This window comes from Meriones unguiculatus, chromosome 16 (genome assembly GCF_030254825.1).
Source record: "Meriones unguiculatus strain TT.TT164.6M chromosome 16, Bangor_MerUng_6.1, whole genome shotgun sequence".
NCBI lineage: Eukaryota > Metazoa > Chordata > Mammalia > Rodentia > Muridae > Meriones > Meriones unguiculatus.
The window spans coordinates 60,364,958-60,386,816 of NC_083363.1; the positions used below are offsets into that span (position 1 = coordinate 60,364,958).

The window sequence follows — 21,859 nt, forward strand, 5'->3', positions numbered from 1 at the left end:
ATTTTAATTTCTCATTATGAGTTTTTTTGGCTTTTTTTTTTTGGGGGGGGAAGGGGGAACAACTCATGTCCTAAAAATAAGGAAATAAAGACAGGAAAATCTGAGGTATGATGATGTGTGGACAAATGAATGAACCTCCCAGTATGCATTGCGTCACTTTCCGCTACAATGAAAGTACCTAAGTTGAAACCCCTAACCCGTGACAGCTCTTGGTGGTCTCTGGGCACCAAATATAGACAAGGCCCAAATCCCTGTAATCTACTCTGGCTCTACCCTATGCACTTGCCAAAACAGTGTCATCCTGATAAGGCCCGCTGACTGGCCACACTTAACTAGGCGTCCCCAGTGTGTCCTGTCCCCCAGCTAACTGCCTGGGATAAATAGTGCACTTCTGAACTCTCGCTGTCTGGTCATATTAAGAAGTCCTTGCCTGATCCCACCACGGCAACGAAAAGTGCACAGCCATCCATTACATTAAAGCTGTTACGTGGTAAATTTGAATATTGTATAATGAAGGGGGAAAATCAAGGGCTTCATTACAGCTCTAAAAGAGACAAGTAAAGCTATTTGGTCATGAGTTTATCACTGACTAGTGACCCTCAGGGTAACTATAATTAATATTTGAAAAGCCCCTGAGATAGGGTATGGTATTCACGCTTATAAAATGCCTTTTATTACATGCATTCCAATCCTTCGGCTTTCTATCCAACACTGGCCCTTAATTTCATTTTAAACACAGAAGACAGGCACTCTTCCTCTAGCTGCCATGCTTCACTTTGAGAAGGTCTGTGTCAATCAGCTTATTTGCAATTAAAGCAAATCTCCACCACCTGCCTCCCACAGCGAGCGCAGCGCCCTATAGGCTCCAAGGCTTCCCTGGTTTCCTTTCCAAACTATGGCGGCATTGTTTGTGCTCCGGCCTCCTTGCTGCAAGCCTCCTGCCGGGGTGCCAGTCGGGAAGGGATGCTGTTGTGCTGGCAGTCAAGTCTCCCTGCCTTGCAGGATGGCTCTGCCCAGCATCCCTGCCGGTGCCCACAGTTTCCACAGCGCCTGGAAACACTAACAAAGGAATCCAGTTCTGAGTTCTCCAGGCTCAACCCCAGCCCCTAGTGGAAACCACCAGGCCACTGCCAGAGTGGCTTCCACTCACAGAAGCAGGGGTCATGGGTGCCTCTGGGGGTCTGATGAAAGCCGCAGGCTCCCTCTGCAGAGAAGACAAAAAAACAAGGGAAGAAAGGAAAGCGTGCTTAAGATGGGATGGCTTCCCTGACCTCCGGGGTAAGGATCCCGGGATTTACAAGGCTGAAAGAGAAAGAATGGGGCTGAAGAAAAAGAAGGAAGGGCAGACAGGAAAAAGAGACAACAGGCAGAGGCAGCTAGCCCACACGGTAGAACACTGAGAAAAAGGACTCCAGTTCTGCATTTGAGAATCAGGTGGTCTGGTTTTGCCCAGGTTCTAACTCCCCACCAAAACGCCACAAAGTTACATGGCTTCATCTAAAATGACCCACAAGCCCTAACCTTCTAAATCACTCTTGAGCCTATTACTGTCCCCAGGTTCAATAGACAGACACCTGGACCCAAATTACAAATTCCTAGAGCCCTTCCTACAGATAACCAGTTTGTTCTGGAAAATATGAAAAGTCTTGAACTACATCAGAGCAATTAGCATTTGGTTATTGGTATCAGCTTTCTCTGTTGTTAAAGTGAGGAGAGGGTTACCAAGATGATTTCTCTGATCCTTTCCAGAAAGACCTAGGAGTGGAGCTGGGTATATGCTCTACCAGGGACTTCCTGAATGGCTGGCATTATAGAGAAGGTGTGTGTGTGTCTGTCTGTCTGTCCGGACAGTGTGGGCTTTGTTCATGGCACTGTCTGTTTGACCTTGAATGTATAGGAGCAAGGCCAAATGGAACTGTGTCTGCTTCAGACATTTAATGGCTTGCCCCCAAAGCACTTGAATTTGCGAACTGCGTTTTAAAAATCAGAATGTCCACACTTATTAAATAATTGCACCTTCCCATCATGTTCCTTCACAGAGGCAGATACACAAACCATATAATTACTAAACCTCTGTCTTTACTTATTAGAAAACTAAGTGGGGAAAAAAATAAATGACTTTTACAAGGTCAAGACACAAAATCTAAATGTGTCATGTTAAAAATATACATAGGAATTTCTTAAGCATATGTCAAGTTAGAATTCTTTTGCAAAGCATTACATAAAAGTTCTGAGCTTGAACGCTTAGGAACATTTTAGCTTTTGATTATCCTTCCTTAAAGGACAGTCATTCCAAATATGCACAGAAGCATTTTCCCACGGAGAGGTCTTGTTCTTTCATTTTTGTCTCCAGTGCTCTTGAGCTTCCACTATCACAGAATAAACTGACAGAAAATATGTTTCAAAAAAGAAAGTCATTTAACTAAATATTAGTAGCATTGTTCCAGAGACGCATTTGTAATGATTCTCTGCTATCACCGAGAGGGACAGGAATGCAAGGTTGGTTCAACAGGTAACCATCACTTACCAATCCCAACCGTGTAAACAGAAACAGAAGCTGAGAGGTGTTTTCAACAGAACTGCTCCCCGACAGCAACCATCAGTAAACAGAAGGGACCTCTAGCCTGATTAAGGACATTAAATGAAGGCCTACAGATACTATCATACTAAATGGAGACACCCCTCTACCAATATGAGAAGCACGCCCAAGATAGCTATTCTAACCACTAATTTTTTACATTCTATTGGAGGTCCCAGCCTGGTCAACTGAGCACCAAAACACCAACTAGATTAAAAACACAAGAACAAAATGGCTTTATTTTCATATTCACAATATCACGAATATACTTCATGAATATGAAATCCAGAAAAAGACATACCATAGGACCCTAAATCCTAAGTAATACACATGCACAGTTGAATCCTACAAGCTTATTAAACAAGATTCTTCATATAAGCCCATTACATAAAACAGAAACTAAACATGTGGTGGCCCATGATGGCCCGTGGTGGCCCATTATGCAAAAGCACCTAAAACGTCTGCTCCCTCGATTTCACTAATCTCTTTACCTGTGCTGTAGACATGCATCATTCAGGACTTACTTCGGCTTTTTAAATGTTTCATTTAAAAAGATAATTGCTTAGAAGGGATCCCTGGTAGATACCCAGTTCTGGCAATGCAGAGGGAAAGAGCCTTGTGTTTTTGCAGCCAGGGAAGAATGAGAATCAGAAGGTGTCGTGAAGTAGCAGAAGATCTCGGCCCACTAATGAGCAGCTAATCTGCTCAAGTTCTGATTCTGTCTGATGAGGTTTCTTCCAAGGACTTTAGCGCAGCAGAAACCGGTTCCAAATATTACCTGCCCATGCTCGCACCAGTAAGAAACCAGTAAGTCCATCTGTGATTGCTCCCTTTTTATTGTTCCATTTCCCAGTCTCCCAGAGACTGTAAATGCCATTAAATGTTCCACAGTGCTGCTGTGCACTGTCCCCTGCTTAATGCTGTTATTCCAGCGGCAACGAGAATATTTCTAAGTAACAAAACAAGACTTACAGGAAAAGGAAAATTGCCCTTTTCAGGGTAGCATTACATGTCTTTATCTTCTGAGGAGCTGCAGCGTGCTCTTCGCCTGCTGGGAACTTCACAAAGGACAGCAAAGGTTAGCACAAGCTCAGCCCCTAAATCTCCTCCACCTGAAGTCTAGCATGTGCTCTCACTCCCTGGCCAGTTATTCTCTGCTTGTGTGTAGGTTCACACAGCTGCTCTCACTAGTTAAAGATTTTTTTTTAAGATGTATGTATGTATGTATGTATGTATACAGTATTCTGCCTGCATGTATGCCAACACTCCAGAGAAGGGCACCAGATCTCATTATAGATGGTTGTGAGCCAGCATGTGGTTGCTGGGAATTGAACTCAGAACCTCTAGAAGAGTGACCAGTGCTCTTAACCAGTGAGCCATCTCTCCAGCCCCTTATTTAAAGATTTTCAAAGATCAAAGCCAGGTTTGAGGAACACAGGTCAAGTTAAAGTGAACAATAAGTGTTTTCCTATAAACCAACTGGTTCCCCTGCAGTTAATGTATTTATTAGACTCCTCACTCATATATTAATTTTAGTTTTACTATGCTATGTGGAATCAGCTTGTTAGTTTAGGAAGCAGGGCATAAGTGAAGATACAGCATTAATTCCTACAAGGAGGAAGCAAATGTTTAAGTTAGAAATACTAAATCATCACACACCTCCAAGCAAAATAATTTCCCTAGTGTTTTAGCCTATCTCAATAAAATCCTGTCTATTTGGATAGAAATGCTTTACCAGCTTTGTTGCTGGGGGGTGTGTGTGCCCTTCAATCAGTCCCCTTTCTGCCACAAATATCAAAAAACATGATAAACTTCAGTAAAAACAGAATCATAGACCAAAACATACGATAATTTATAATATAGAACACACCACTCAAGAGCTCTCTTTGCTCATCCGAAATACGCTATAAACTAATTTTAAAATAGTAATTAATAATAACGGAAAATGCTGGCGAGTGGCTTAGGTGGCCGTACCACCACTTGCCATGTGTCTGCCCTTACGAGGACACCATGCTGGCCGGAGCCATCTGCCCTGCAGCTGTGCAGGGTGAAGAAGGTGTCTTCAGTCCGCACTGGTGTTGTCAGGACTCTCTGTGAGACTCACTGGCTAACGGGACGGGGCAGCCTGTTGCGTGCCTCACCCTGACAGTGCTCCTTTCCCCCTTCCACCAACAGGATGGCATGTTCCAAAAGAAGGTACACCTGCCCGTGTGGCCTGGAAAGAAGAGGTGGAGTCGATCCACAACTGCCGTGGGATACAGCCACACCTTAGCCACTGACATCTGTGGGGTGAAACCTAAGCAAACCAGGGAGAATCCTACTCTCAATAGAAGACACTACTGGCCCAGACCTGGAGGGAAAATTAGTTAACCCTCTAGCTAACTCTGCAGCAAACAAAACAGACGTAGCCATTCGTCCAGCTAGAAGAATTATTACGCTTACCGTTCTTGAAGACCTGCTGTGTGTCAAACTGCTAACATATTCTCATGTAATTTTTTTGGCAAATCATTGGCAGTATTCCTTCCACTGATATTCAGGGGAACTGAGGCTCCAAGAGGTGGAGTGACTGAGGAAGACACAGCTTATAAAGGCCCTTTCAGAATCCGAACTCCTACAGGCTGGCTCTAAAATTCTTTCTTTCTTTTTTTTTTTTTCATTCATTCATTTATTGATGTACTTTACTTCCCTTTTTGCAGACTCCTCCCTGCCCCATCCTCCTATCCTTCTCCCCTTATGCCCCTACCCTTCTCCTCACAAAAGGGGAACCCCTCCCCCACCACCTACCAACCTACCCCAGAAATCAAGTCACATCAGGGCTAAGCACATCCTCTTCCACTGAGACCAGGGAAGGCAGCCCAGCTAGGGGAAAGTGATGCAAAAGTAGGCAACAGAGTCCATGTCAGAGACAGCCATGCTCCACTTGCTAGGGAACATGAAGACCAAGCTGCCCATCAGCTATGTATGGGTAGAGGACTTAGGTCCAGTCCATGCATGCTCTTTGGTTGGTGGTTCAGTCTCTGTGAGGCCCCATGGTCCTCAGTTAGTTGACTTTGTTGGTCTTCTTGTGGAGTTCTTGCCCCTTCGGAGTCCCTCTAGCCTTCCCTGAACTATTCCACAAGACTCCCTGAGCTCCACCTAACATTTGGCTGTGAATCTCTGAATCTGTTTCGATGTGCTGCTGGAGGGCGCCTCTCAGAGAAGAGCTAAGCCCGGCTCCTGTCTGCAAGCAGAGCGGAGCATCATTGATAGTGGCAGGGGTTGGTTTTCTCCTACGGGGTGGGTCTCAAGTTGGGCCAGTTATTGGTTGGCCCTTCCCTCAATCTCTGCTCCATTTTTATCCCTGCTCACCTTGTAGGGGGGGTAGATTTTGGGTGAAAGGTTTTGTGGGTAGGCTGGTGTCCTCCTCTTTCTACTGGAAGTCCTGCCTGGCTAAAGGAGATGGCCTCTTCAGTCTCCATGACCCCTGCTGCTAGGAGTCTCAGCTGGAGTCACCCCCATATCCTCCCAGGAGCCTACCCTGTCGCAGGTCTCCTGCTTGTCCCAGAGAAGGGTCCCCCCACATCGGTTTCCCTTCTCTCCCCCAGCCCTCTCACCTCCGCCCCAACCTGATCCCCTCCCTCATTTCCCTTCTCACTCACTCTTCTACCCAATTCTCTCTCTTCATCCAATCCCGATGTCTACTTTATTTCTCTTCTGAGTGAGAGTCAAGCATGCTCCCCTGTGCCCTCCTCCTTACTCCTTCTTTGGGTCTGTGGAGTGTAGAATGGTTAGCCTGTTCCGTATGGCTAACATCCATGTGTGATACCATCCTGAATGTCCCCGATCTCATCAGCTACGCAGGCTTGGGGCTGGCTAGTACTAGGATGGGAAGATCTAAAATTCTTGCCTACCCAATCCCCAAATGGTGCCTGTCTGGAATTCTAGGGATTTTTTTTTTTAATCTTCCTTAAAATTTTGTCTTGTTCTCAAAGACCTTTAAAGAAAACATGTATGGTTATTTCTGACATCTGCCTCAATTTGTCACAGCCCATTATGCCAAGAATCTATTAATTTTACTTCACCAAGCCATCTCATGATGGAAATTAAGCCCGTTTACACTCATGTCACTGAGGCGGCACATCTGTGGAGACTCAGTCCCACCGCGAGAGGACAAGCCTCGCTGCAAGCGGTGGAAAGTGCTGCTGCAGCGTGCGAACACCTTGCTCAGATGTCAGGTGGCTCTCCTGAGGTAGTATCGCTAGCTTTATGGCTACGCCATCATCGCTGTTATTAATAGACCTACATCTAGGTATTACAATAGATGTGACCAGCTGTGGCAAACAGTTGTTGCCATTTTCTTCAACCATAAAACTTGTCAAATTAGTGGTTTTATGGGCACACAAATAATTAAGGGAAAATATATAGACAGTGTGTTTTGTACTTGGTAAATATAGACCAAAAAAAATGGAACCTAAAGTGATAATGACCTATAGATAATCCATGCACAGGGAAGCCTGTGAATTAGAATTCCGCTAGCCCACGCTATCGGGACCCCATGCACCTACTATGTTATTCAGCATCTTAACATTCACAATAAATCTCACATGAACTTCCCTGTGCCTGTTGGGAGACTTATGTGCATACACAGGATACATAAAATAGATGTCTGACACACACACGCACAAATCTCACAAAGAGTTCAGGGTTGATGGGACCCTGGAACTCATGCCCAACGACTGTCCATGAGAGCAGCTTTTTCCAGGACAGCGGCTGTGTCTATGCACGTCCTGAGTAGATGCCCGGCTCGGCCACCTGCACCAGGTGCCACGTTCCTTTGTTTCTCAACAAAACAAGGAAGGACGGGGCCTACTTCACAGGCTTCAAAGCTTGGACACTAGCATGACACGGTTAAACACTCCTGACCCTCCCGTGTTGGTAAGAGTCTCGGAAGCACTCGGAGGCCAGTTGGCCCAACGCCCCTCCAGGAGGATTGTGCTACCGTCAGTGTGTCAGGCTGGGGGCTCCTGGCTGCCAGCTTTCTAAGTCTGAAAATAATTCTTAAAAATCCATTTCAAATTCTCCACAATTAGACAAGTTCACTAATTTTCCTGGTGACTTAGCCTTACCCAATTACTTCTGAATCAAAATTACTTTCAAAACACCCTAATTAAGTTACAGAACGTATGACAGAGATTTATGCTAACGTGGCTTATGCAGACTTTTCATTAAGTCACTAATAATAACTGTGAAGTGCCCATCCATTACCTTTCACTTTGAGTATTTCACGCGTGGCCCTGCGGCTACTTTCAGAAGCTCCCTTTCCTGGCAGAAGAGGAGGAAGAAAGAGATCAAGCACGGGGGAGGAGGGAGAGTCCTTCACGGCCAAGGGATGTGCTTCTCCACCTTGGGGACAGCCCCTCCACTCCCTCTGAGAGCAGCCTCTAGAGGTTCCCTTTCCCTCAAAAGTGAGACATTCGGAGCTCGGCACCCAGCCCACCAGCCTTCCGTCCACTCATGCTGTCACGGTAGACAGCTGGACGGGAGTGTCCGGCTTTGGATGCAAGCGCCTAGGCCTCAGGTCTCCAGCTTCCTCACCATCCTCCTCTGCAGTACTCCTTCTCACTGCCCCGAACACCCCAGGCCTGCTTCTCCCTCTTCCTGGAGTAAGCTTGTCCTTTTCGCCCACATGCTGGGAACCCCCAGGTCTTCCCCCTCCTCTTCTTCCCTCATGTCGGGATCTTACAGCAAGTTTCCCATAAGCCAACCTACCTACACAGCCACGTACACTGGGCACAACTCAGCTCCACGCCACGCCTCACCTTCCCTGACCAGCTCTCTCTTCCTAGGCTCTCCATCTGCTCACAATCGCTGCACCTCCTAAGGAACACCTCGGGACCCAGGATCTTGCCAGCTGCTCCACACTTAGGCTCTGACAATGCCACCTCCTAAATGCCTCTCTACACCAAGCTTCCTCCTGTCCTCCATGCTGACCCCTGGCCCTCCAGACATGACCCCAGCCACAGGGCTCACCCACGCATGCAGATAACACCACCATGCAAATATCACCACTGCCTTCACCTGCTCCCTCACCTTCACGGCTGACCGTCTACAAGAAGACAGTGAAACTTCTTAGGACAGCGTGCACAGTCCTCAGGCTAGTCCCCACCTCGTTTCCCAGCTTCCTCTTCCTAGGCCCCACTCAGCTGCACAGACCAAGTTCACCTTCCCCAGCACAGGACCTGCCTGCTGTTTCCCCTCGGCCTTTGGTGATATCTTGGCACCTACCACACACCCCCACTTTTCCATCCCCTAAGACCCATCCCCTGTCACTCACTCCAGGACACCTCCCCTAAACGGCTCCACTCTCCAAACATCCGGGACATCAGGCAGGTAAAAACTGCACTTAGGAGTATTTGAAAGAGTCTGTTCCAAGCTAAAGTATAAACACATGGTGGACTATTCACAGGTCTGTGTCTGCCTTTATCAACCGCTGCTCTCTCAACCCAGAAACCTACAGACTCAGAGAAACAAAGTTTCAAAGAGCAGCTAAGAGCCCCCTGGACCGCGTACTCACTGTGCTGAGTTACTGTGCACAGTATTTTAGGGCTCTAAAACATTGCTCTCATCTTGCTGAGGGATGCAAGGAAGGGAAAGAATAGAAATTAATTTATGTAACTAATTATCTGTCTACTGGAAACTAAAATGCTAGATTTCCTTTCATATTGTAAATACATTTAATTTCTCCCCCACCCCTTCACATTACAAAGTAATAGGTTTCATCACGGCCTCTTCACACATGTGTCCTTACACATTGCTCTTGTTAATCTGTCTGCCATGCCCAACCAACTGCCTTTCCAAATATTTTCCTATCTGCACTTGGAACTTGTTACTCAATGTTAGACTTTTAAATCAAGGTAAGGTGGTAACTGGGTAGTAAATAAAATTCAGCAGCTTTTCCACCATACCAAAGGATTAAACTGTACTTATTTTTTAAAAAGGAACAAACGACATTACCCAAGAAAAAGCTCCACCACACTCTGGAGGAGAAACTATCTCCATGGAAACCGACAGCCAGACAGACCCGAGGATGACCTGGCCTCATGGGTCACAGCCATGCTTCTGGGAAGGACCCAGCAAGCTCTGCAGGCCACTCAGAACTGGACTCTCCTGTGTAGCCCCACTAACTGCACCATTCCAACCTGGGTCCAGGAAGCGCAGGTGGGCCACAGGCTCCATCCCAGGTTACAGGGCCAGGACTGGGACCAGGACCATGGAGGTGAACGGTTAACCTGAGGGAGGAGGCACTCAGGTTGGCTGGAGGACGCAGGGACCCCGCTTCACTGGATAGTGCGGTCCATTTCCCAGAAGATGGTAGGTCTCATACTCCGTCAGGAAGGTCCGAAGCGCCATGCCCTCCCTTCCCCAGGAGCCATAAAAACAGGGTCTTCCCACCCGCTGCGGCCAGGACACACAGCCTGTCTGCAGGTGACTACAGAGCTGGCACTCTGGTGATGCCGGTCTCTCCGGCTGGGTTCAAGTCCTCAAGCTCCACCCACACTCTGCACATCCCAAGCTCCAAGGAACGACAAAGGCAGCTTCCATCCTGTGGACAAAGGCGGCCTCTGTCCCACGGGACAAGGCCTTAGGAAGAAAAGCAAGCTAGGCCTGCTGACACAGCCAGAGCAGGGGTTCCAAGCCAGCAGGCTGTACAATGCCACTCAAGCTCAGCACCCAGGTGATCACTGCTCCCTTACGCTACCTCCTAAAGACCTCCTGACCAACAGAACAAAGCTCTGGGTCTAAGAATGCCCAGTCTGTGTGTAACGGGGACTGTTTATGACCAGCTATTATGTATTACAGTTAATACTGTTTTCCACAACTTGAGAGCGAATTAATTTAATGACACAAACACAAGCCAGATCAGTAACTACATACCTGCTCATCTCACCACGCAAAACTGTCTCCTTCCCTCCCCCTCACAATATAAAACAAGGGAAATTAGAAGAGGATAATGCTGCGCCCTTAAGACATGGTTACACACAGTAACACAACAGTCCACAATAGTCATGACACACAAGGCGATATAACGCCCACAAAGAGCACAGGAGAGGGCACTAACCACTTTTTGCAAGCACTTCGATCTCCGATTTGCATGCCCCAAGGAACCAAGGAAGGTCACAGATTTAAATTGCTCTCACTATTCCTGTTTTTGTTGTTGTTTGTTTGTTTCCATTTTTCTAAGTAGCGTTGGCTGTCCAGGATTCACTCTGTAGTGCAGGCTGGCCACGAACTAACAGAGACCCTCCTGCCTCTGCCTCCCGGAGTGCTGGGATCACAGGTGTGCACCACCACGCCCAGCTGGTCCCAGTACTCCTGAAAGCCATTTTTCCTTCCCAACTCTGAAACTTTAACTTGTTTAAATCCTATCTTAGAGAACAGAGGTATGTGGGGAAGATGTGCGTGTGAATGTGTGTGAGGACACCCTCATTAACAGAATTACGCTAAGGACCTTTCCTCAGAGCTCACAGGAGGTACAAAGTTAGCCACGTCGTATTTCATTAGCCTCAACTACGCTTATTTTTCTATTGAGACAGGACTGGAGTAAACGTGGAAACTGCAGCGAAGCTTCCCCACCTAGCTGATCCACGGTTCTCTGGTGATGGCAGAGCGGGGCATGTCTGGTCACGCTGGGAGAGAAGGTCGCTAACTGAGGATCTAAAACCTACCCTTTGTTCCCCACGGAGCTTGAGCTGAGATTTCCCCTGGGACGCCGGGAAAGCTGTGAGGACTATGTCCTCCAGGGAGGACAAGAACTCTGTGACCTGCCACCACCCCCTAAACTGCCACCTCTGCTCCCAAAGGCAGAAGGTCCGAAAAAGAATGGGGACATTTGGTCTCCATCCTGGGCACCTGCAGGAGTCTCCATTAGAGTCTCCACAGATCCAAAAGGTCTTAGGATGGTCTCAAATCCCTCAGGGCCCCTTCAGAAACAGCAGCAATAGCTGACCTAGGGGAACTGACAAGTACTGAAAGGCTATAAAAAAAGTGATTAGCCTATTCGTTACAAATTGTGTTTACTCAGGGTTTTATGTTTATTTCACCACTCTGTCCCCACTAGGATACAAGCAGCCACCCACTCATTCATCAGGATTGCATTAAAAAAAAAAAAAAGACAGCAATAAAATAATGCTGCCTCTAAACGTAACCTCCCAGCCTCAGGAAATGTGACGTTACAAGTCTCCCCTGAACAGGAGAGAGGAGACAAAGCCCTCTGAGTGAGCACCTTTCCGAAGGCGCGCCTTCTGTCCTTGGGAGTCAATGCCTGTTCTGTGAGGATACGCCACTGCGGAGAACGCATCAGAACTGTAAGGCCCCGGCCCAGCCTTGGTCCTGTTAAATCACAGTCTGTACTTTAACAAGATCCCGGGCTCTCTGGATACCTGCTAAGGGTCAGCAGTGTTCCCCGGATGTAGACCAAGTTTGCTGACCCTGCTGTATCAGACAGCTTTCCGTACCCTTGGTCTTAATTCCTCCAGGTGCCTTCTACAGAAAGGGGTGGGGGGAGTATTTTTTCCAATTTGAAAACAGAAACAGATTATTTACTTCCCAGATTGGAGCTGATCCACTACAAGAAGGTTTTTTTTCCTACCTCACTGTCAGGAAGCTAATTAACATTTCAATGAGCACTGTCAGAAACTTTGTTCTGTTACTTCATAACTGAGGTAAACAGCACAGGTATGACAAGAAAAATTTAACTAAGACTAACAGGCTCGAATTACATCCCCCCAGGTGGTTTGTGAAAACTAATTTCCTGCTCATAAAAAAAAAAAAGCAAAAATAAAATTATTTTCAGTATCAAGGTGGGCACGTAACTGTGAGCTGATACGTTGGTGTGGTCTCCAAATTACAGTCATTTTTGTTTACCTCCGCTCACAATGAGCCTCCTGGGGAGAAATTACATGAAGACGTTTAAGTCCTCCCCCTGGCTCTCTCCACGTGTGAGTGGAGAAATTGCAGAGGGGAGACACCTACGTGAACACAATTGATACCTTCTGCATGCTCTGCTTCCTGCTTCCCCGGAGTGGGAATGGGCTCTGGTTTTAGCAGCCCTGGAGAGAAGGGTTTACTTGGCTTGCAGATCACAGCCCACCATGAAGGGAGCGCTGAGGCAGGAACCTGGAGACAGGAACCTGGAAGCAGGGGCTGAAGCAGAGGCTGTGGAGGGGCCGTTTACTGGCTGGCTCTCCAGGGCTGGCTCAGCCTGCTCTCTTATACAATCCTTTATACACGCCCAGGGTGGCACCACCCTAACGGGCTGGGCTCTCCCACATCAGTCATTAGTCAAGAAAAGGCCACACACACAATGCCTACAGGACAACCCCATCAAAGCATTTCCTAGGGTTCAGCTTCCCTCCTCCAAGTGACTCTAGTGTCAATCTGATAAAAAATTAATCAGCAGAGTCTTGGAGATAGCCCACTTCTGCCAGCCCATTTACCCAGGAATGCCTTTCTTCCTGCCAGGCAATCATCACGTTTTGACACAGCCCCAGCCACACCACTGATAAATGGTCACACAGTAGTCTGGCCCACAGGCAACCCAGAACAACCTCCACCCACCCACCCGGCATACCCCCCTCAGACACCCAAGGCCCCCTACCACATTCCAGGCGTTAGCGGTCTTGGATTAAAGCTCATTTCACCTCTTAGGTGGTGGGGCAGCCTCCCAGCCTGGTTTAACTGCATTTTGCTTCTAGTAAACCTAATTTATGACTAGCTTGACATAATGTCATGAGACCCCCAGTGGCAAATGAAGTCATTTGATGTAGCGGTTAGTGATACAATACATTCTTAGTGAAACATGAGAGATTATGTAATGTTTTGCATGTCTACATAAGTTTCTAGCACAGCCACATTTATCTCTTGGACTATGATGCACAACGAAGAAAAACTAACCTGTGCTCAGGTGTGCCCTTTGGTCCCAATGCCAAGCCAAGAACGGTGTGACACACACAGAGACGGGGCAGAGCCTGTGTGGTCTTTCTGTAAGTTTCTTTGTTTGTGAAAAAAGACAATTTAAGAAAGCAAAGGGTATAAAAGAACCGTATTTGGCACTCATAGAGTAACTGGTGCTTTCATTACTTAACACACAACCTTATGAGCTAGGCCAGCATAAGTACTGTCGTTTGTTTTAAGTGATTAAGCCAAGACTTAGACTAGGAAAAAGAAAAAAAAAAAAAAAAAAAAGCCCTGAGCTGTCCAGAGCCAAACAGAAAGCAAGGCTGAAGCCAGTTGAACTCAAAATCTCTAATTACATTTCCAGACAAAAGCGAACAGCCAATGTTGAAAGTAAGTTTTATAGATTTTTTTTTGCTCTGAAATAAAACACGGAAACATTATTTTATATCAAATGCTATTAATATGCTCTTTTATGGCTTTGATTTTGCCACCCAGGCTTTCTTCCCCTAAACAAGGAAACTTGGACAAATCTATTTCAAATCTTGAAATCCCATTTATGCACAAAATAATCTGGTAGTTCAAGTTGAGAAATGGATGTGTTGTTCCTGAGCTCACTACTATTTTACCCTATATTAGGCAGGCGGGCCTGTGGAGTTGCTAATCCGAGGCGTCATTGATTAGACATTCTGGCTCTCGGGGACATTCTCCCAAAATAGATTCTTAGCATTTTATAACCCTCCTACATTCCACAAGAGAGAATCTGGCACACAGGAAGGAACCATTTCCTCACACGTAATAGCACCTTCATTGTAACCAAAAGGCATCTGATTAAAACCCAAAGACATCCAGCAGCACGCATCCTTCCCTTTATCAGCTCACCCCAGTCTCCCACGCCAGCATGCATCAGCTTCCGCCTCCTGAACGCGCCAGCCTCCCCACCCAACAATCCTCACCCTATGCCAACGCGAGCCCCCTGGCTGCCTCTCGCCAAACGAGCGCCCATGTTCTCCCTCCAGCTTTCTCGACACTGCCACCCACATCTGAAAGGAAAGAGTCTCCAAAACCAACTTCACCCAGGCCTGCTGAGGCCCTTGTGCTCAGTGCCAGCACGTGTGAACACTGTCAGCCAATGAAGGCCTCCTCAGCAGACTGCGGCGTCACTTTTAGCCAATGAGTGAAGGCAGCCTACCAAGGCGGCGGAGGATGCAATGCGCTGGGCCCTCCAGTAAGTCTCATGAGCTCTGTGGACCCACAAGGAGGGAGGAAAGCGACAGAAGGAAGCCTCAGAATTTACCATGGCTGAAGAAAAAGTCCAGGAACCTGGTCGCCAAGATGAAGTTTCTAGAGCCTCCAGACATGAAAAGCCTGGGAACCCTAACGGGAGGAGAGGAAGCCTGTCCGTGATCCTGGGCGTGTCTCGTGGTGACCGATTGGCCCTCTGGCCATGACGCTGCGCCTCCCTCGGCATCCCGAAAGGAGACTAGCCTGTCCTCATCCCGCCCAGCCAGTAACTTTATCTTAAGCGAGTACCACGCTTTGCTCCTCCATGTCTATCTGCGTTATTCCTTCCACACGGATTCTCTTCCCTTTTACTTCCTCCTTCTGAAATTCTACTTCCTCAGGATGCATTTCAGTGCCACGAAGCCGTGAATATTTCACTCAACAGGATGTGCCCAGGCCTCCTCCAGTGGGCAGTTTCTGCTCTATATTTCATTTATTTATGTGCCTTCTCGTCCTTATCGAAGGCTCTCAAGCTGCAGGCTGAACCCATGAGTGGTTTTAAAAGGGAAAACCAGACTAGAAGATAGGAGAATACATCCCATATATGGATGATTGGTGTCTCCTGACACAGGAGTACCCGGTGGCAATGTGAAATGTATCTGTCAACTGTGGGCTTTGGCCCAAAACATCTGCACCTGTAGTACCTGTCCAAGAGCAATGCCCACTGGGTGAACATTTATCGAGTTGACCACAGTAGTGGCTATGGAGTAACCCATGTGCTACTATTCCTTTCGCTCTTTGAATTTTTAGATATGTGGATGTGCCTATGTGGACGGACACTGCAGATGCCCTGGAGACCAAACGAGAGCCCTGGAGTCTGGAACTACAGGTACAAGCTGTCACAAGCCACCTCACGCAGGCGCTGCAAACTGAACTCGGGTCATCTGCAGAAGCAATAAACACTCTTCTCTGCTGAGCCGCCTCTCCAAAGATCAGGGCTTGAGGGCTGCGTGGGGCCTGTGTGAACAGACAGGTCAGGACCCTGGCTCCTGTGAAGTGTGCGAGGGTAAGGGACAGAGAGAGTCATGAGCAAGGTCTCAACACTCATTTCATCTTGATCAGCTTTCTCCCTAGTAATGACAAGGTGTTCGTATTTAGAGGAGTGTAAATATAAGCAGGTTTTGGGAAACTTTTCTCACTTGCCAAAACTATCTCATGATGACCGGGCTGCATGACTGAAATATGTACAGTATAGGGGATCAATAAAATGCACCTCTAGACACACACACACACACACACACACACACGATGCCTCTATGTCATCTCTCCTCCACCATCTGCAAAAGCTCGTTCATCTCCCAAACCTTATTTTAATGGCCACCTCTTCCACGGAAGCCTTTTTGTAAAAAAAGTAAAAATTTTTAACAAACAAAAACATAAATTCTTAAAAAATACAAACAAACTCAATGTTCCTCCTCTGCTCCTCTACTACCAACCCTATTCTCAAGTGTGCTCTCTTTTTTTGGCTCTCTCGAACAGTAAACTTCCTTTGCACTTACATTCTTGTCTAATTCCGGGACTAGCCAGCAGGCACACAGCCGTGTTTTACCCAGCTCTGTACCGCCCCCCCCCCCCCCCCCCCCGCCAAGCCACACACACAACTCTTGTACTTTAGTGATGACCAAGAGAGACGCGATGCTGCTCCTGGGGAAAGCGGCCTCTACGTAGGTGCTGATCCAGCTCTGCAGAAACTAGGGAGTTGGGTGCAGAATGAGCCCCGCCACTGTGTCTCTGACCTTCTAAGTAGAAACGGGCAGCAGAACGACAAAGTGTTTGTTAGGGACACTCATTTTAAAGTCCAGCCAAATAAGTAGGCAGGCACCTGGTCATGTGTGCTCAAAAAGGCCAGCCTTACAAGATTGGCAAGGCTTTTTCTGAAGGGGTGTGTGTGTGTGTGAAAGAGGCGGGCCCAGGAGCCCCTATCAGCTGATCTTAATGGTTACATTTCTGTTTCACCTTCTGTCTATGGTCATTTGAGAATAGCCCGCAGCCTGCAGAAGAAGCACGCCCAGGTTCAGTGCCATACTTAAAACTAACAGAATGAAATTTGTTTTATCAGGGCGTGATAGCTACCCATTAGAAAAAGTTGTTTCGATACCAAGTAAGAGTCCCTTGCTATTAATCTGCAACTACTCTCTTCAAAGACAGGTGCCTTTTTTTGTAATGAAAGAAGTGCCCTGTGATCTTTATTTAAAAGTTATGTCTCCTTTCATAAGGTAATTAACAGGCACCATTTCCTAACTCATGGTATTTTGTTCTCAGACTTTTTCTTCTTTTTTTTTTTTTTTTGGATCAATACCATTTAAGGTTCTGACCTCTCTTAGTATTTTGATACAACCTTCACCTGCAGACGTTGGGGTCTTGCTCTGTACTTCTTTTCAAAGCCACTCTTGATAAAACTGGAAAACATCCGCAGTGCTCTAGAAAATGCACAGACCTGGTACAGAGGAGTGAACCTGGACGCTAAGTCAGCTCTGAGCCACGTGAACTCAGGCAGGCTACCTGACCACCACATCCTCAATTTCTCTAACTCTAAAAATCTCCTGTTGAGGAATAAATGAGCTAAGGCATATAATGCACAAGCCACTGGTAAGCCATAATTGTTTGGTAAATATTAGGTTTAAATTTTCTGCTGTCATTTTTGGTCTCAGTATAGTTAGCTAACAGTTTAAAACTCCATTTACTCATCTACACAATGAGAGGGCTATCACTTACCACTTCTGATATCAGATTCAAGCAAGAAAATGACAGATATGAAAATATCAGACACACAGAATGCAATCAAATATGCTAACTCTGAGTGGCACACGCCTGGAATCCCAGAACTCAGCAGACTGAAGAAGGAAGATTGCCCAGACTATGAGGCCATCCTGGTTTACACACCAAGATCTTCTCTCAAAAACAAATAAGAGCGGAGAAAGAGGAGAGAGAAATACTAGGTGTTTTGATCATGCATGAGCCTAAAACTAAACTGTAAACATAAAGTCTTTTAATACATCCTAAACTTGAGTGAGAAATGCCATCAAAAACTGATTCATAACTAAAAGAATGTCTGATATGTCTAAACGCAAACTCAAGTAGTTTGGGTTATCTTTAACTTTACCTAAAGATAACATTTTGTAAATGTAAATTCCATATCCACAAAATAAGAAACATTCTCTTGAGCCAAACTGTTCTACTTATACCATAATCAAAAAATCCTACATGCTCTCTAAAGCCAAAAAAATATGTATTGCTTACAAATCTGATTGAGTGTACAATGGCTTTTTAAAATGCTTTCCAGCTGCAGTGGTGCATGGCTTTAATGCTAGCACGAGTGAAGCAGAGGTAAGATGATCTATGGAGCCTGAGGCCAGCCCTGTCTCCAAGTTGCAGGACGGCCAGGACTCTGTTGAGACCTGGTCTCAAACAAACAAACAAACAAACAGCAATTTAGCTGATATAAACCTCAAGCCAATCCAGCAGATATTCTTTGACCACATTCAAGACAAACTCACTGAGAACTTAGCTTGAGCCCTTGCCCAAAAAGGTCCATGCATTACCACTGACTCTCAAAACACAACTTCTAAAAACCATACAGGAGCTCAATTTGAACCAGAGAGTGGATGAGCAGCATAAAAATGTGTCAACACAGTAAGTCCTTCCCTTTCGCTGTAAGCCAGCCTAGATTTTAAAAAGCAAAAGTCATTTTTAAAATACAGTTGTTATCTGAAAAGCTATTGAATTCGTGCCAGAAACCAACATTTCAAAAGGTAAACCTGTAAAAGAATAGCTATCTGTAAATGAAAGGCTGGAATAACCCCATGAGCAGCAACACAGCAATTAGCAACTTTTATAGAGTAATAACGTGTTCCATATTCTCTCTACACTAGCTCTTTGAAGTTGCCAGCGTAATATATACAAGTTTTATTGCATTAGAGCCCATCCTTGTGTGTTTTATGGGCACGCTAGCATTATGCAGAGCAGGCTGTAGTCGCCATCGGATCTGTTCTAAGAAGCTGCTCGATAATTCCAAAGCTTTGTGTATGGTTTATTTTGCTACACCTGTCTTTAGGAAAAATAAAAGTCACTGCCGACCTAAATCACTGCAGAGACCCACATGTCCACATACCGTCGACGTATGAGCCATAAACCGTAAAGCGGTTTGGCTTTCAGATTGTGCACTGCATATTTATGCGCACACCACTCGCAGTTTCAGACACACGTGAACTCTTTGCTGAATTAGAAAGAAGGGGACGGCTCGCTCGGCTCTCCCACCAGCGATTACCAGAGGCCGAGCAGAGAGCAGTTAATACGCTGCTCCAGCAGATGTTGGTCCCGTAAATATTAAACACAACACAGTTCCTCCAGGAATATACAAGCAGTCATTTTACCACCTGAACAGGGCTGCTTGGAAACAGTCAAGGGGGTGAGGGGGAAGGGGGAACGCCGAGGCAGCCAATGGGGTTCTTCAGACACCCGAAACTGGAGTTAAATCGCTTCTACCTGTGATTTACCTAAGGAAGCTCCCTAACGTGAGGATCCCAGGAACGGGAACCCCAACTGCCTTCCAGGCTGCCAGCTCTGAGCTTGACAAAAAGGGACAGGGGCGACGCATGGAGGGGCGTTCAGCCACAGGGAGGTGTGAACGGAGAGTGCAAAGGAAGCGTGGACCTCCGAGAGACGAGTCTCCCCGGGCCAAGGCCTCTGGAATGCGGGCACGGAGACACACTGGCCTCCCGCCCCGAGTGCTCACTTTTCCATCCCCAGTGGGCGCGGGGCAGGGCCGAGGGAGGGAGGATGCAGGCGCCAAGCCTCGGGGCAGGCAGGGAGACGGCCACCGAGCATCCTCTCCAGGCGCTCCGCCGCGCACCAACTCTGGGGGGTCACGGGGGTGAGGCCGGCGCCGGGAAGGAGCGCGGTCCGAAGGCGGGGGCCGAGCGGGGCCGCGGGGCGGGGGGTGGGCTCTCGGGCACCGGTGACACGTTCGAAAATCCGCTTCTTTTCTCCCTCCGCCGCCGCCGCCGCCGCCGCGCTCCCCCTCCGGCGGACCGGCCCGCCGAGCCCCGGAGCCGGCGGCGCGGGGAGGGGACGGCCCCGGGGCCGGCAGACCGACGGGAGAGCGGCCGGGCACGCAGCCCGCCGGGCCGGAGGGAGCCAGAGAGAGCCGGCGTGGCGGGCGCCCCCGGCCCGCCGCCCACCCCGCCCCCACGGCGCCCCAGCCCAGGTGAGGGCGCGCGGGGCCGCAGCCAAGGGACTCACCACAGCGACTCCAGGTCCCATTCCTGGAGCAGGGCTAAGTCGAAGCTGTCCATGGTGGGAGGTGTCAGCGCCGCCGCCGCCGCCGCGTCCGCCGCCGCCGCCGCCGAGCCTCGGGCCGCCCGCGCGCTGCAACGAGAGGCGCCCGCTGAGCCGCAGCCCGGCCGCACCCGCGCCGCCGCCGCCCGCCCGCCCGCCCCCCCGGCCCGCCCGCGGCGCCCCGCACCCCCGCGGGGGCACCCCCGGCTCCCGGGCCCGCCCGGCGCGTGGCGGCGGCCGGCGCACTCACCCGCTCGCCGGCTCGCGCGCGGCCACAGTCGCGGAGAGCCGCGGGCTCGGCGCCGCCGCCCCCTCCCGGCCCGCGCCCGCCCCTCCGCCCCTCCCTCGCGGCCGCCCGGCCCGGCCCGCCGCAGCCGCCGGCGCGGAGCTCCGCGCCCGCCCGCCCGCCTGCCTGCCCGCCCGCTCGCCCGCCTCTTTCTCCTCCGGGAGGCGCGGGTGCGCGGGCGAGGCCGAGGCGCGCGCGCGTCCGGAGCCCCGCGCCGCGCCCGCCCCGCGCGCCCCTGCGCTCCCCGCGCCCGCCGCGCCGCGCGGCTCCCCCGGGGTCCCGAGCCCTCCCCTCGGGCCCCGGCCGCCGGCCCGCCCGCCCTCCCCGCGCCCCCGCCGGCTCTCCCGACCCCCGGGTGGCCGGGGCCGGCCCGCGAGCGGGAGGGGACGGCGAGGCGGCGGCGCCGGGCGCCCGGGGATGCTGCCGAGCCGAGCCGGGGCCGGCCTGCCGCAGCCTCCCGCCCCTCGCCCGCGCCCCGCGTCCTGCCGGTGCCTCCTCGGCCTCCGCGGAGCGAGCGGAACCGGCGGGGCGCTGCGGACGCGCTGTGCGGGTTCGCGGACCTGGGGTGGGCGCTGGGAAGGCGAAGCCCGGGCCGCCCCCCTCCCCCAGGCGCGGGGAGAGTTAACTGTGCAGCCCACGGCAGAGCCGAAAACAAATCGTTCCAGATATCTGGAGCCAGTAACTTCAGGGAGATGAAGAGGAAGCGGGAAGGAGGCCTCTCCAAGAAGACCTGCTCTCAGCTGCAGTTTGACCTGGAGGCCTGGGGGGGCGGGGGGGCTAGCCCACCCCCCTCGGCTGGCCAGTCCCGGGGAACCAGCCTCCTTTCTTTTGATTTCATACTGGAAAGGCCTCTGGGCTAGCACTGCAAACTTCCCGCCGCCTCTCGGGGTGGAGAGTGGCAGATTGTCAGCTGAAGGATGATGAAGTACCACTGTGGCTTGTAAAAATCAAGCCCTTTGCTGTTATTGCTCCCTGGGTTTGAGAGACTGTTCCCCCCTCGCTCATTATTACACACTCGGAGAGGGGAGACTATAGACGTCTGTAGTTCCAGCTCTGCGCTTCTGCTCTAAAAATGAGAAACCCAGGCGGGCCGTTGGGGGGCGGGGGGGCTCCCCTCTCCCACGCTCTGGGCCACGGTTCCTGGAGCCTCGTCCAGGATTCCCCAGAATTCCTGGAGAGAGCAGCACGGAGCAGAGCTCACCACTTAAACCAAACCCCGCATGCCCTAAGGGAGGCCTAGTACGTTGCCCTTTGTTCCTTTTCTAGAAAAGAAGAGCCACCGTGTGGGGCCGCCAAAAATGTTGCCCCCTTGATAGAAATCAACCCAGAAGCACACCCCCCCCCCTTTTTCTCTTTTACACCTCATCCATCTCTGAAGGAGAATTAACAAAGTTCTGGTCCCAGGTAGACCGCCAAAAGACCAATTCGGAGTTCTTTCCTCTCAGAAACGTCCGCAAAGCTCTCGACCCCATCCTTTTCTTCCCCGGCTTTGGAATAGTTCT

The 21,859-nt window shown here is 49.5% G+C and overlaps 1 protein-coding gene across 2 annotated transcripts in view; it reads right to left on the bottom strand.

The window, feature by feature from the left end:
- Aff3 (ALF transcription elongation factor 3) overlaps positions 1 to 20,415 on the bottom strand; it is a 444,599-nt gene extending 424,184 nt beyond the window's left edge. For both annotated transcript variants that reach the window (XM_060369902.1, XM_060369901.1), the window contains exons 1-2: positions 20,322 to 20,415; positions 20,036 to 20,161 (exon numbers count right to left, since the gene is read on the bottom strand). In XM_060369902.1, coding sequence (XP_060225885.1) covers positions 20,036 to 20,088 — 53 coding nt within the window. In that variant the 5' untranslated portion in view covers positions 20,089 to 20,161; positions 20,322 to 20,415. The remainder of the gene's footprint in view (positions 1 to 20,035; positions 20,162 to 20,321) is intronic.
- Between the last annotated feature and the right edge of the window lie 1,444 nt (positions 20,416 to 21,859).